Source organism: Ammospiza nelsoni, chromosome 17 (assembly GCF_027579445.1).
Source record: "Ammospiza nelsoni isolate bAmmNel1 chromosome 17, bAmmNel1.pri, whole genome shotgun sequence".
NCBI classification, from domain to species: Eukaryota; Metazoa; Chordata; class Aves; order Passeriformes; family Passerellidae; genus Ammospiza; species Ammospiza nelsoni.
Window position 1 is genome coordinate 13,128,695 of NC_080649.1, and position 16,147 is coordinate 13,144,841.

General features: G+C 42.4%; 1 protein-coding gene across 1 annotated transcript in view; it reads left to right on the plus strand.

Annotated features, from left to right (window-relative positions):
* Positions 1–451: 451 nt before the first annotated feature.
* The window catches only part of IL20RB (interleukin 20 receptor subunit beta), a 29,048-nt gene continuing 13,352 nt past the window's right edge, over positions 452–16,147 (plus strand). Inside the window, exons 1-7 of the mRNA XM_059484675.1 lie at positions 452–456; positions 1,593–1,774; positions 6,850–6,976; positions 8,253–8,443; positions 11,411–11,535; positions 14,920–15,070; positions 15,984–16,129. Of these exons, the coding sequence (XP_059340658.1) occupies positions 452–456; positions 1,593–1,774; positions 6,850–6,976; positions 8,253–8,443; positions 11,411–11,535; positions 14,920–15,070; positions 15,984–16,129 (927 nt within the window). The remainder of the gene's footprint in view (positions 457–1,592; positions 1,775–6,849; positions 6,977–8,252; positions 8,444–11,410; positions 11,536–14,919; positions 15,071–15,983; positions 16,130–16,147) is intronic.

A 16,147-nucleotide genomic window follows, 5' to 3' on the forward strand; every position in this document is an offset into this window, starting at 1 on the left:
GATTTGGTGGGATTGGCCTTTGCTTACATTACCTGTACAGCCAGACTTTCATTTCATTTAAATGACCTTTTGCAGACCATGAGGAGCTCCCCCCTAAACTTTGCCTTTCCCTTGGCTATCACTGTCATATTTTCTGGAAAAATCCTTTTTGCCCAGGATTCTTCTCCTGGGAAGCTAAGAAATCTCAGAGAAAAAGGAAAATAATATTATCTCATTTGCTTCTCCTTGTTTTGCTGCTTTGGAATGTGGTTTGGAGATTGTTTATCCAACAGGTGCATGTTTGATTGGTTTCATGTGAATTGTTTTAACTTAATGACCAATCATGGTCAGGCTGTGTCAGGCTCTGGAGAGAGTCACGAGTTTTGTTATTATCTTATTAAGCCTTTTGTAAGGATCCTTTCGATATGATATGATATGATACCATAAAATAATAAATTTGCCTTCTAGGAACATGGAGTCAGATTCATTATTTCCTTCCTGCCACGGGGGACCCAGAAAATACCACACAGAAAATACTCCACTCTGAAGGAGCCAGCCTGGAGCACAAAGAGGAGCTGATGCTGCTGCCCTGGAGCCCAGGGTGGTTTGGACTCTCAGGTCTCAGAGCTGCATCCAGATGAAAACCCTGCCTTCACTCCAGGTGAGGTGGAAAGCAGCAGACTCTGGGAGATGGAAAAACCACGGGATACCTGTGCCTGCACCACATCAGACCTGGAAACACAATTTCCTGCTCAGTACACAGCCACCAGAAGAGTGATGTTGGAGATAAACTGGAGGACTCAAGTCCCTTCCATCAGTTCTTTGTGCAAGGACACAAGAGATGCCATAGAAATATGAGGAAACCTTCCTCGTGCTTGGAAGCATCAAGGATTTATCTAGTTTGGGGCTGAATGTGGGAAATGGATTTGTAGAGAAATCTCAAAGCCCGACAGAAGGCCCACACATTGTGCATCTGTATGCAAACCTTGAGACAAGAAATGCTGACTGAGAAATGCCATGGAATAGGACAGATACTGTTAAGAGAGAAATGGAAATAGAAAAAAGTTTCTAGGGATGGTTTTGTAAATAAGACTGGATACTTTGGAGAAATAGAACTGTGAAAAATGCATTGTAGTGGGACCCATGAGGGGTAATTTTAAATTATTAGCTTTAAGGCATTTGCAGCATGGTGTAGCAAAAGCTGATAGGCCAAGAAACATTTCCAAATGTATTGTAATTAGGAAATGGTTGGCTTCTAATTGTGATGGTATGAGTTATAACATCTGTATTGTCTCACCCTTCCTATGAGACTGAAAATGGAATGAAAATTTTTAAAACACCTCTGAGTTGCCCCATCTCTGGGTCACAAAAGGGCTTGATCCAGCAGCTGAGCAGAGGACGTGAGCACTTACAGTTGCATGGAAAAACCCAACACCTCCTCTTTCCTCCTTTCCAGCCTCTGTTGAAGCCCTGTAATGTGCCAGGGAGTGAAGCAGAGTTGCCCCATCCAGCAGAGCTGCACAGACCTGCACAGAGCTGCTGGCAGCAATTACCTGGCACTCCCTGCAGCTGCACCTCCCAAACAATCTTTGTGCCTCTTTGGCACTCTGCAGGAGGAGTTCCACAGCAGCCTCCACTCGCTGCCCACCATGGCTGGCTCAGAAAAGGCTCCCTGGCTGCCAGGGGAAGCTCCTCAGATGTGGAACAGGGAGTGAACCTGGGGGAAACCTGAGCAAAATGCCACCAGAGCTCATCTGCCTCCTCCTGTGCACTCTGAGTGCTCCAAGTCTCTCAGGTAAATCACTGAAAGATCTTCACTGGCCCAGGCAGGAGACAGAGAGGCTGTGAGTAACAAACTCCTCTTTCCCTTTGTTCAAGATGCACTTAAATCAAATGAGTACAAGGTCAGGTGATCTTGAATTTTAATTCTTTTTCTAAAATGAATATCAGAATAAGCAAATGTAATCTGTAAATAAGCAAAGGCAATCTGTAAATTCTGTGCTGCAGGTCATTCCTAAACTCTAGAGGGAAATTTCAGTCTGAAAGAATTTAAGTAATGCTGTATTTGTCTCTGCTCTTTTGCTGCTCTGTGAGAAACTGAACTCTCAATTCTTCTTTCAATGCTGATCACTCTGAGTACAGGGATGCAGGGTCAGAGAGGAAGGATAGAAAGAGCTAATTAATAGCTCAAATCACTTCTCTGAGGAGAAGTGAATCACTCTTCTCTGAGGAGAAGAATCACTTGTCTGAGGAGACATCTCTGAGGTCTCCTTCAGGATTACCACCCTGGAAGGAGGCTGTGCAACTGGGAATCTGCTTCTCCAGGTAAATGCTCCACACCAGACCCATCTCAGAGGAGCTTGGTCTCAATTCCTGACTGCATTCCAGTGTTTGCAATCTCAGTCCTCTACAAAGCAAACATGGCCTGCCAGTGTGCTTGGGTTTTCCCTGGTCCAGGTTTCCTCAATGTGCCATTTTAGGTTATGTCAACAACATTCTGGTTGTCTTGTGCTTCATTTTTTTTCCTCTTCCTCAGAAAAAATCATTTTACAGCTGCCTCACTATTTGTAGCTCTTAGATGCTCAGACAGAATCCAGAGACAGCGTCAAGTGGTTTCTGCTGGGAAAGTTTCTTCTGTGCAATAGGGAAGATTATGACAACCATATTTTATAAGATGACAGAGCTAGACAATATTTTTTTAAAGAAATGTGGGGTTGTTTTTGCTGTATTTTTGCTTAAGGCTTGGCTACCTGAGGCTGTTCCAGGCAGGAGCACTGCTGCCTGTGTGGGTGGTGAGTGCCAGCCTCACACTGTGACAGAGAGTGGGAGGGAAGCTGGGATAGCTTACACCCTGTCTGCCATCCTCTTGGCCTCGGCCTGACATACAAAAATTCACATCCCAGTCTCCTTTCTGAGCAGAGAACATTTATTTGTGCAGTGCTGATGCCCCAAGCTGCCCTGTGGCTGAGCAGAGCAGACTCCAGGGCAGCAGGCACTGTGTTCCTGTCCAGCCCAGGAGTTGGGGTTTGATTCTGGGGACACAAAAAGCCAAGGGGGGTGTAACAGGGCGTTGCTTCTTGCTGTGAGTTTGGTTAATTAGCAGATGAGGGAGGGATGGCTCCAGAGCCTGCAGGTTGGGGTTCTAGCCAAAGAGATTTTTAACATAATGTATTATCCTTGTGGAAATTGCTATTTCTAGGACTTAGAGATGTGTGGCTTTCATTCTCAACATTTAGCTAATAAAGAAATGCCTTTATCTTCTCAAGATGTTATAGACACTATTTTCTTGTTACCAGTGTTGAGAATTCAGAATTCCCTTGTCAGACTCTCCTTGACTGAAATTTCTCCAAATGGAGAGTCAGACCATGCTCCAAGACACAAAAAGCTGGTGGCACTGTTGTCCTCCAGATTAGCAAAAGAAGATTAATCAATACAATGACTGGAAGTTAAAAAGCCAGTGCTTAATTCCACAGCAGGAAGGATTTTTCAGCCTTATATATATATATATATGGCCTTTTATATATAAAGTTTTAAGGGATTTACCAGATAAAGCACTCCTGAGCACTGTACAGCACCAAGTCTGAGGTTGCTGTTTCTTGTTGTGTTTATTGAACCCCTGAAAGGAGATAATATTACAAATAAAGAGGTAATTGTATTAATATTTTTACACTGTTCACATATACTTAGTAAGTAGTGGTGATAGTAGTGATGAAGTAACAGCAAGTAATAGGAAATATTATGTTGTTCTATATTCACAGAGCAACAAGGATATTAAAATATATTCCAGAGTAATTAAACTTTATCAAGGTTTATTTAAGGTATTTTAAACTGAAATGTAAGACAGACACATGTACTAGACTTGACCATAGTTTGTTTGGTTTTTAAATTGTAATTCTCTAATGCAAAGAGGATAAAAATACTAAATTAAAAGGGCCATCCCATTCTAAATGGAAATGTATTCACTGAGTAACAAATTAAATAGAATATACTGCTGATATGGTAGGAGAAAAAATTGTTATTTACAGAGAAAATATCATTTCTTTGGCATGATTGGAGACATTAGGGTGAGAGTCAAAACCCTGGCTTGAATGAGTTTGGCTTTTCCAGTGAGGCTGCTGGTGGATCCAAAACCAGATGGAAATGTGGCAGCCCTGGGCTCTCAGCCCTCTGGGTCCTGCATGTGCTCTCTGTCCAGTTGTCTCCTGCTGTGGATGATCATTGTTTCCTTTTCCTTCAAAATGAACAAACCAGAGCTGATGGATTAATTCGGCGTTCAAACACTTCACTGTTTGTGTTCTGTGCTGTTTATATAACCCAGAATTGTCTTTCCTCCCACTGTTACATTTGTGTTTGTTACAATTGCTTTGTGGGCTGCTGCAACAGATGGGTGGGAGAAACCATGAATATCATTTGCTTGGCTATGACACAGGATTATGTCTAGATCAAAAGTACTCTGGAAAAGCATGAACTCTCCTCCAAACTGTAATTTTCAGCATATAATGCCAAACAGAAACTGAAATCAGTGAACTGCTTTTATCTCTATAAAATAGAGATAAATTATATGTGCCTCTGCACATATATTGTCATTGGATAGAGAATTTTTCCTAGTGAAAGCAGGAAAGAATTTCTGTATGAACTTTTCATAATTTCCGTGTTTTCCTAATTTCTGTATGAGCTTTTGTGGTTCAGCTGAAGTGAGATGGAAATTCACTGCCAGTAGAAAACTCACTGGTTTTGACAAGAAAAAGGTGCCCTAAGCCAAGCATAGCCAGGAAATGGAGATTGGACTCAGCAGACAGGGAATAACCCTTGGGCCATTACAGGATTGATAGTCCAATTCAGAACTCTCTGCTTTTAAAATGGGTTTCTAGATAGTTTAATAATATAAGGTTTAGTACTATTGGATGCAAAAAAATTTATATCAAAAATGTCCTAAAGCCAAGAGTTGAAAAAATAGGAAAACCTTCAGTGCAGCTCACCCCTGCTCAGACCTGGAGCTCCACTGGGTCTCTGAGTCCTGGGGAGAGCCAATGTTTGTTCATGGGATGAAATCTGGTATGGATTTCACACCCTCAGGTATGCCAAATCCCAAAATTAAAATGTGAACCAAACACAGGGAAAAGTAGCAAGAAATCTGAATGTTGAGAAGCACGGAGAGGACAAGAGACCAAATGGATGATTATGTTTTGCTTTCCAACTTTGTTCATCCTGTGATTCTACTGCAGTATGAAGGTCATTAAAAACTTTGTTTTTTTCATTTTTTAAATACTACAAGTGCCTTGACTACAGTGCTCTGAGTGTGTGGAATCTCAATCTACCAGAACTGCTGATGTGGCAGAGAGTGACCCTTCTGTTTGCTAAAGGACAAGGAAGAAAATTTCTCATCCCAGAGAAAATTATTTTGAATTTTATAGATATATAAAATTCATATTTTATATATATATAATATATATATATATAAATTTTATGTATATAAATTTTATATATCTGAATTTTATTTGAAAGAGCAGCTGAGCATTGTGTCAATAATGTATGACTTGTGCTAAAGAATCATAAGAGAGTTGGCATAACAGTTCCCCACATCATTAGTGATTTTATAAAGATATGATAAAGGAAATTAGACAGCTATTGTTCCAATGCTTTAAAAAACATTGCTCATGGACTTGTCAGCCTGGTTTGATCCTGGGTAGAACAACTGACAATTTACTGGTTAACTTTGTAAACATGGCTCAGAAGAAAACACCCTTTTTAGTGGCAGTTAAAGACTATTGGATGACAAACTTGGTTAAGTGAGCCAAATTTAATCAAAAAAATAATCTTTAAGTAACACATTGTGATAGCACAGTTCTCACTGTCATATTTTCTGAAAAATCCTTTTGCCAGGATTTTTCTCCTGTGAAGCTAGAAGCCTCAGAGAAAAGGAAAACAATTCTTATCTCATTTGCTTCTCCTGTGTTGTGCTCACGTAGAATGTGTTTGGAGATTGTTTACCCACAGGTGATTGTTCCATTGGATTCTGCTGGGAGTTGTTTTCACTCTTTGGCCAATCAGGGCCAAGCTGTGTCAGGATTGGAGAGAGTCAGGAATTTTCATTATTCTCTTTTTAACATTCTGTAAGTACCCTTTCTGTATCCTTTAGTATAGTTTAGTATAGCATTCTTTAATATAATGTAGTATCTTAAAATAATAAATTAGCCTTCTGAGAACATGGAGTCAGATTCATCATTCCTGCCTTCATTGGGGCATTCCCTGCAAATATAATAAAGGAACTGTCCCAGAGCTGGGATCTCCCTCAGCAGCAAATCCAGCCTGGAAAGGAGCAGCATATTTGGAAACATGGTTTCTTTGGAGCAGTTTATGGAGTGAAACAGAGCCAAGTCTGTTATTTGGCTCCATTAAACCCAACTGGAGGGCTTGGCCTTCTCCTCCCACCACAAAAACTGTGGTGGGAAAGCTCTGTTCAGGTCACTGTTGGACTGCAGCTCTCAGCCTGGCATGGGCAGCATTCATCAGCTTCAGCCAGGCAAGAAATTCTCTGTCCTAAACCAGAACTGACCCAATATTAAAAATTCATCCAACTTTGGAAGTTATTCACTATATGAGGAAGCAATCCTCACACAGAGGTCTTGGTCAAACTGTTTTAGTGATACAATGAAAAACTGAAATAAGGCAAAGGAGCACTTTTAGCTGAGCTGCTCCATCCTTTCTTCTTCTCTGTAAAATACTTCAAACACTGAAGTGACTGTAGTGAAATGAAGCGTGTGCATCTGATGCAAAACAGTGTTTTGCACTATTCTTCTCAGCTTCTCCCAAACGCCCCCCCCAACAGTAAATTCTTTTTTTTTTTCCTTTCTTTTGTTGGGATTTTAGGAGGAGATGCTTTGTTGCCAGCACCTCAGAGTATCTCCATTCTTTCAACCAACATGAAACACTTCTTAACTTGGAGTCCTGTGATCATCCAGGGAGAAACTGTGAGATACTCCGTTGAGTTTCAAGGGTAACTACTCAATTTTTTTATTTTTTTTGCATTTTGAACATTGTTTATCTCAACTTTCGGTTCTAAATTTTTGGTTGTCTTGTTCATATTCAGTTCACAAGCCTAAGAGAAGTTTAGCACTGTTAATGAGAAAGGAAAAATTCCTTTTGTTCCAGTTCTGGAACAGTTTGCAAGTTGATAGATGCTGGAGTAATCCAAGGTGTGCATCAATTCCATATAAGAAATCTTCCTCTATTCAAGAATTCAAAATTAAGAAGGTTTGCAACATTTTGTTTAGAGGAGGAAGGAGAAAACATTGAGCTTTATTTCTTGTAAACATTTTAAACATTTGACACCACAGCAGGTTTCTGGTACATTTGAGCTCTGACTTTTATTACAATATGGCTTTGGGATTGGGGATTGTGGAAATCCAGAGCACTGGGAATATTTCTCTGTTTTCTCTGGGGTGCCCCGACTCCCAGGGCAGCACTGACTTTGACCCTCATTCATGGAGAAAGTTTCTTAGACTTCAAGACAAACTACAATCCTCAAAAGTGTGAAATAGATTATAGAGAGTAGTGCAGGTGTATCACTTGGTGAGAAATTTAGGTTTTGGGATTTTTAGTATGTTGTGGATGGAAGCAAGATGGAGGGCACAGGGTGTAGTCCTGGATTTTATTCTTCATCATTTTTCTTTCTTCTTATTTATGCGTATGGGTGGCATTTTGTAATTGGGAAGAAAAGTCCTCATTGGGGGCTCTGTGGGAGGAGTTACTGGGTTAAAAGGGAAAATAATCTAGGTGTTACTTCCTAATTGGATGGTTTAGTCCTAAAAGACCTTGTACCAAGAGATTGTTGGCCATTTTGTGCCTTCTAATGAAAAGCTGTGAACTCACAGCAGTGAGACAGTTTTACTGGTAAGAAATAATAAACACTTGAGTCCAAACACAAATTACTGTCTCAATTAGTGCCTTCAATCCATACCCAGAAAAACCAAGGACTGGTCCCCCCAGAGAGGATGATCAAGTCAACTGAGTGGGCCAGGCTTCATGCATCAACACTGTGTGGGCTGTCCCCACCTCCCACAGCACCGTTCTGCATTTGGCTCACGAACCAGTCAGGGTGATTTTCTCCAGATAAGATGCTAAACACACCCACACTGCTTCCAACACCTGTGGTGCTCCATCCCCAGTGCACCCCAGTGCAGGTTTTACCTGGAAAGAACCCAGCAGCAGCTTTGGCTGCACAGATGGAGCTCATGTCAGACCACTGCCTGTGTGCTTCCTCTCCTCCTCAGGGAATACGAGCGGGAATACGCCAATGGGAGCTGGATCCCCATCTCGGAGTGCTCCCTCACCACAGCCACCATCTGCAACCTGACCGAGGACATCTCAGCCTCCGTGGCCTACAAGCTGCGTGTCAGGGCAGAGCTCGGTGCCACCAGGTCACAGTGGGGCACCACCAAAGGCTTCTTCAACCGCGCCATGAGTGCGTCCTGCCTTCAATGGCATCTCCTGGGCTGTGTGCTCAGAGCTGGGGGTGCACAAAGCTGGGTGTTGGGGTGTGCTCACAGCTGGGTGTCGGGGTGTGCTCAGAGCTGGGCATTGGGGTGTGCTCAGAGCTGGGTGTTGAGGTATTCTCAGAGCTGGGTGTTGAGGTGTTCTCAGAGCTGGGTTTTGGGGTGTGTTCAGATTTGAGTTTTGGGGTGTTCTCAGAGCTGGGTGTTGGGGTGTTCTCAGGTGCCTGTTTGCGCCCTTAAATGACATTTCCTGGGCTGCATTCTCAGGTCTGGGTGTTGGGGTGTGCTCAGGTGCCCGTTTGTCCCCCCTTGCGTGGCAGGCAGAGCACAGACAAGCACAGAGCACCTCCTGCTTCTCAGCTGCTCTCATCCTGGGTTGGGGGGTTCCCTTCTCAGACAATATTCTTGGGTATGAGTTCATCCCAAGGCAGAGCCATAATCATTTGGGCTTGAATGTCAAGGATTTCAAAGATAAGCAAGATGACTGCAGGGATTTCCTTTCACAGGCTGAGAATCAGCCTTTCCTTTCACTCTTACCCTTAAATTTAAAGGATTGTGTTCAACTAGGCTTGCTGTCATTTAATCCAAGCCATGTAGTCACCTCTAAGAGGTCCAGAACCTGATCCTAACGGAGCTTTTACTCTAGAAAACAGCCCTGTCATGCTCTATGTGCCTGGTACTAAATCCCACTCCATGGTTCCCTCTTCCCATGGTGTCAGATCTATGAGGTAACCTCAGAAGAAGAGAGAAAACTGGAACGCACAGCATTGATTTCCTCCTAGCAATGCAGGATGTTTTCTCCACATCCTTCCAAGTCCTGCAAAGCCTGAGGTCCAGCTCAACCCAAGGATTAAAATGAGCATACTGTTTCCAGGATTTCTCTGGAATCATTTCCTCTGTTCTCTGCCATGTAGTCAACAAAAACTGTGGTGGGAAAGCTATGCTGAGGTCACTGTTGGTCTGCAGCTCTCAGCCTGGCATGGGCAGCATTCATCAGCTTCAGCCAGGCAAGAAACTCTCTGTCCTAAACCAAAACTGACCCGATATTAAAAATTCCTCCAACTCTAGAAGTTATTCACTACTTCCTGAGGGAGTAGTCCTCACTCACACAGAAGTCTTGGTCAAAGCAGCACCATCAGAAGTGCCACCTAAGCTGCTGACTGTGTCTCTGTGTGGAAACATAGTCTAGAGAGTGCTTTAGATAAAAAATCTTTCCCTTTTCCAGCAGCTGTGGAGGCACAGACAGAGGCACAGGCCACACTGTCAGGCAGAGACAGGGCAAGGACACCCCTGGGACAGGAACAAAAGCAGCAGCTTCTCATGGCTCAGTGAAGTGTTTGGCAGCTTGGTCCTGTGTCTCAGGGACCCCAAAGCAGCCTTCAGACTGAGTGTGACACTTCAGAGGCCACAGCTTGCACTGGGATTCAGTGTGAATGTGACAGATGTTTTAAAAAGAACAGTCCCTGCAAGTTCTTGTCCTTATGCATTTTTCCTGCTCTGCTGTCACACCTCTTGGGAAGCCTGAGAGGAGCAAAGGGATCCAAACCCAGCCCACAGGGCCTGTCAGGGGTTCACAGGCAGCCAGGCCAGCAGCAGAGCCCCAGGGCCAAAGCCACAGGGGCAGAAGCACATTGAGTCATGGAAAACACTTTTTGAAAAAATCTTCCTAAAGCAAAGAATTTAGTCAGTCTTCCTTCTTCATTTCTCATCATTGACAGAGTAAGTTGCTATCCAGTGTGCCAGCACAGAGCTAGATAGAAATGCTCCTGTTTGTTTGACAGCTGCATCTTGCAATGTCCTTCTGTTAATACATTAGCACAATATTTTCTTTTAACCATCAAATGATAACAGTTTGATTTTTTTTTTAATTTTGAGATGTGGTGCTAAGGAGATTTTCACCTTTTTTTTTCAGCTTTTCATTTAGAAGTAAAAAGTAGATTTCCAGGCCTCCCATTTGTGGCACACTCATCATGTACATGCTTGGATTTTATGTTTTCATATTGCTCAGTATTAGTGGCAATTCACTGGATGTAAGAGCAAATTCTATTAAGAACATCTCTTCTATATGGCACCATGCATCACTCTCCTTCCTTTCTTGAAAGCAAAGTTGAAACATGTTTCAGCTACAGCAGAGTGGTAAAAAATGGCATAGATAAGTGTGAATAATGGCACAGATAAATAGTGCAAACATGATCTCTGTACTGCCTTGAACTTCCCAGTTCATAAATGTACAGTGCAGTTTCATCTCTGCTCGATTGATTCTCATTATTTCACTCACATTGCTCACAGCAGAATCCCAGACAAAACCAAGCTTTGAATATGAAAGTAAGCAGGAAGCAAATTGCCTCAAGATTCACTTGCATACATTTCCAAAACCTGAAGTCACAGCAGATCCTCAGCCCAAGTCTGTCTAAAACCATGCAGACACTAAAAGAAAATCAGGATTCGTGTGAATTACCCTGAGGCTCATCATGTTTTTTCCTTCACCTTTGAATAACTGCCAAAATTCCCAGGAACAGCAGTGGTTTTCCAGCTCAGTGTGGCAGAGCTGATCGTGCCCAGGAGCACAAGAGCTGCCCTGATCTGCTGTCCCAGCCTCGGTGGCCCAGCTGCTTCTGCTGCAGCTCTCATGGCACCCTCAGGCCAGGCAGCTCCTCCACTGCTGGAGGAGAAAATTCAAAGCCTTTCAAGTTCTGTGCAGCTCAGCTGCTGCCAAATTCCCATTTGCAATGCCAGCCATGGTACTCTCCTACTGAAAGTCTGCTCCTGCATTTGAACCCACAGGGAGGAAGAGCAGAGAGGTTCCTGCCCTGCTGAAGCTGTTCCTGTGGGTTGATGTTGTTCCAGTGGTGATGGCAGCCTCTGTCCCTCCTGTCTGGGCACAAGGGGATCTCAGGGCTGGCTCTGGGTGCTAATGGTGCTCTCTGTGTTGGCAGCATCCCTCACCCCACCCCAGCTGAGGGCCGTGGCGGATGGGCACCATTTGCTGGTGGAGCTGGCAGACATGGGGCCCTCCTTCCAGTTCCGGGTGCTCTACTGGAGGAAGGGCCAGGAGACGAGGGTGAGTTTTACCCTCAGGTTGCAGGGAATAACTGAGAGTTCCCTGAGGGATGCACACAGGGCCTCTTTGCCCATCCCAGTTCCTGCTGCGGTTCCTGCCTGGAGTGGGTTGGTGCCACCTCACCCTTCACACACCAGGGGTTGCTGTGGGCTCCTCATGGAGGAGTTTGTCTGTTCTTTCCATATCTCCTTCTCTGGGAAAATTAATCTCCTCAACACCTCAACTATTGTGGTATTTTCTGTGGTTGAAGGGAGGAAATGATGAATCTGACTGCATGTTCTTAGAAGGGTAATTTATTATTTTATTATCTATATTATATTAAATATTTTATAATTATAATTATATATTAATTATATTAATATTCATTATATTCTATATTATAATTATATTATAATCGTATTATATACAATTAATAACACAATTATATATTAATTGTATTATATACAATTATATATATATAATATATAATATAACTATTATAATTGTATTATATACAATTATAATAGTGATATTATATATTATATTATATTAAAGAATGCTACACTAAAACTATTCTAAAGAATAGAGAAAAGACACAGACAGAAGGCTAAAAGATAATGAAAAACCCATGACTCTCTGCAGAGTCCCAACAGCTGGACAGTGATTGGTCATTAAGTTAAAACAATTCACAAGTTGGATAAACAATCTCCAACCACATTCAAAAGCAGCAAAACACGGGAGAAGCAAATCAGATAATTATTGTTTTCCTTTTTCTCTGAGGCTTCTCAGCTTCTCAGGAGAGAAATTCTGGCAAAGGGATTTTCCCAGAAAATATGACAGTGACAAACTATAGCTAGAAACCAGAAGTCAGGAACCAAAGGTGTTTGTGCTGACTTCTCCCTCTGAAGTTCATCTGATTTACTCAGACTGGGGTTAAGGTGTCACAGTGAGGTGCTGACAAACTTTCCTCAATTTTCTGAGTCAGAAACTTCAGCATTAATAGTCCTTGATGGATTTTGTTCCATTAATTTATCTGTTCTGGCTTTCAATCTGTGTAAACTTCTAGCTTGTACAGTTTCCTGCAATGAGCAATTCTGCACCTTGGCTCTCGTGCAGTCTCAGCCTTGATTTGGGGATGAGAGAGAGAACAATTATTCTCCATTCACTTTCCCTACCACTATATTAGCTTCATATCCTGTATCTTTCCAGGCCAAGGACTCCCAGACTCCTCAGCTGCTCCCTAGGGAAGCCCTCACAGCTATTTTTGTCTTTGCCAGGGTGGGCAGAGGGAAACCTGCAGAGTCCAAGGTGCAGGAACGCTCTGTGTTAGCACCACAAAACAAAACAAGTCTTCCCTTGTCCCTCCAGCAATTGTTAATGTGAGCACCACAGAGCTGACAATCCCATGGAACCTGAACCCCAGGTTCCTGTTTCTGATGGAGGATTATGTGAAAATAGAAGAATTCTCATGAGCATAATTCCACCTTTCTCAGGGTTGAATTGCATTTGTTGCTTTATTACCAGATCCTCCTGCTGTTCTTCAGTGTTGTCTGTCATCTTTACTATTGTGAAGTGGGTTTTTAGCACCACTAGCAGGTATCAGTTTTCATTATTCTTCCTGATCACCTCTGCTAATACTGAGTCCCCACCATGGCTTCCTGCCACTCTCAATAAGCAATTTACACACATACAAAAGTCTTTAGCCTATAAAGAGGAGCAGGAGCAGGAGCAGGAGCAGGACTGCCCACTGTGAGATCCAGCTAAATGAGATAATGGGCTTTCTGACACCTTAAAAACAATCAATAGGTTTGCATCTGGTTGTCTTTTATGAATTAATTTTATTAATTTAACTTAATTATTTATTAAATCTTCTTCATTATGTGATCTTAATGACCTCAATATTCATTCCAAAAATTTCAGAATACTTTCTACCAACTGGACTGTTGCAAACATTAATTTTACTGGTCAAGGCGAGTCCTGCGCTGGGACTCTTTTTTTTTTTTTTTTCAATTATTTTTATATTTGACATGTCTCATTTGATGTTTTTGCAAGAGATCACCCCAGGTAGTCATACACATTATTTTTTCCTTGAAATCTTTTCAAACTAATGGCTCTCCATATCATGTTTCTGTGGAGAAGGCCATTTTGATGGTGGGAAGGACTTGCCCTGCCAGGAGAGCCCTCCTGGCTCGTTGGAGTTTTCCGTATGTGTGGAGCTGGAGGCTGATCAGGCCTTCTGTGAGAACAGGTTTGCATCTGCAGCACAGCAAGAGGAGCAGCTGGGGAGCTGTTAGCCATCCTCTCATGGCTGGGGACACTGAAACAGCAAATTCATTTTGCCAGCAATGAATGCAGACCTATTTGTGGCAATAAAGTAATGTACTGCTGCTTACACTCTGTTTCAATTTGCTGCAGCGTCTCAGGTGCACACACCAAACTCACTGCCCCTCACTAACTGGTCCATCCCCTCTCTGAGCTCCCTGGCACAGCTCTCACACCCTGTCCCAGCACAGTGATGGTTTTGGCATCCATCACACCCAGAAAAGGCTCAGATCAATTGAGACCTCGGCCATGCCCCTCCTAGCAGGGTGCCAGGCTCTGATCTAGGGTTGTGGCCCAACATCATCATTCATCTCTGGCTTACAGCTCCTTCCTTCAGCCCCTCCTGCCCTTCCTGAAGTATGTGGGCTCATTCTGCACCCCACTGTGCTTTGCTGGCTGCTTTCATCCTCCTTTTGTCCTGCTCACATAGGCTCAGACATCCCCTGCTGCTCCCTCCTTTCCTCGCCGGATGAGCATTGTGGTGATGCCAGATCATTTTGTGCATTTTCCCTTTTCTGTATCTCAGTATCCTTTACACTGAGTTTTGGAGCTCTGTAGCCCATTATTGCATTCCTAGCTGGTTTTCCCAGTGATTTTCCCCACCATATTCCGAAGCATCTAACCTACCTTGGTTCTTCTTAGAAACCAAGGCCAAAAAACAGCTCTTGGAGACACATTTTCACCAAAAAACTTCAGTTCCACCTGAAGGGGGAGGATTTAGAAGGGGCATGAACTTGGGGGAGGTGGAGGGGGGGAGTTCAATCAACACTTGTGCTCTTAATTGGTGCTTTTTTCAATGATGCTTTACTGAAGTTATGATTCTGTATTTATATATTTATACAGATTTACTGAAGTTATAACTCTGTATTCAACCTGTGGCGGGGTGGGGGGGGGATTTGTGGACATTTTCCATACCTGCCCCTGGAGGCCTCCAATAAAGATCAACCTTTGTGTTACCTCCTGCACTAATACTATCTCAGAAGGGTGTGTTGTTTCACTCCCAGCTCCTTTGAGGCACCAATGCAGGGCTGCTCTCTGAGGTGAGATCCCTGCCCTGATGTTTGTGTTGTGGGGCTGTGGCAGGCGCAGCAGAAGGTGCTGAGGGAGGTGAGCTCCGTGGTTCACCTGGACACCGTGGAGGCAGGAGCTGAGTACTGTGTGAAGGCTCAGACCCACGTCCAGGCCATCAACAGGAGCAGCAGCTTCAGCCCCACGCAGTGTGTGAGGGCTCAGGGTAAGAGCCAGCCCTCCCTCCTGCCCCCTGCCCTGCCCAAAGCTTGTGGGAAATCAATTTGAAGAGAATTTTCAAGTAAGTTTCTGAAATAGTTGGCTTCTGATTGTGATGGCGTGAATTATGACATCTGTATTGTCTCACCCTTCACATAAAGCTAAAAAAATAGAATAAAAAAAAAAGAAAATATTTTCATTTTTAAATAATTAAAATATTAAAAATTAAAAATAAATAATATAACTATATCATTATAATAATATTATAATATCATAATTATTATAACTATACTAATATTATAGTATTATATTATTTTATTATTATTGTAATAATTATAAAATATTATTATATTGTAATAATGTTATAATACTTATCTATAGATACTATATTATTATATAATATCATATCAGATTAATCATTATAACATTATATTATATAAATGTATTAAAAGATAATTATTATAATAAATTATTGTAAGCAATATTATATTATTTTATATTACAGTGATATTATAGTGAATTATTATAATAAATATTATAATAATATTATAATGAAGTAATTTAAATAGAAATAAAAAATTAAAAGTTATATTATGATTTTTAAAATAAATAATAATAAAAATAGAATAAAAGTTTTTAAACACCTCTCAGTTGCCCCATCTGTAAGTAAAAAAAAAAAAAGCTTAATCCAACATATGCTCTTCCTTTTGTTTTCACTCCAATCTCCTGCCTGGTTTGCTGTGTTTGTTCCTTTGCAGAGGTGCAACAGGAAGGGTGCAGCCCCACCGTGGCACTGGAATTGGCTCGGGAGGGATGTCCCCAGGGTGGGTGGCAGAGCAGCCACAGAGGACTCAGGCTGTGCAGTGAGTGTAAGCTCCCTGCAGAGTCTCTGAGAAGTTTTGCTGCTCTCTCATTTGCAGGTGACAAATCCATGTGGTTGGTTACTGCCCTCATCGCCTCTGCTGGCTTTGCTGTGGCAGTTTTGACCCTGCCTCTCCTTGCCTGGAAAATCAGTAAAATCTTCCAATACTCCTGCTGCCCTGCTGCTGTCCTGCCAGACACACTGGTAACTTTTTTTTTACTG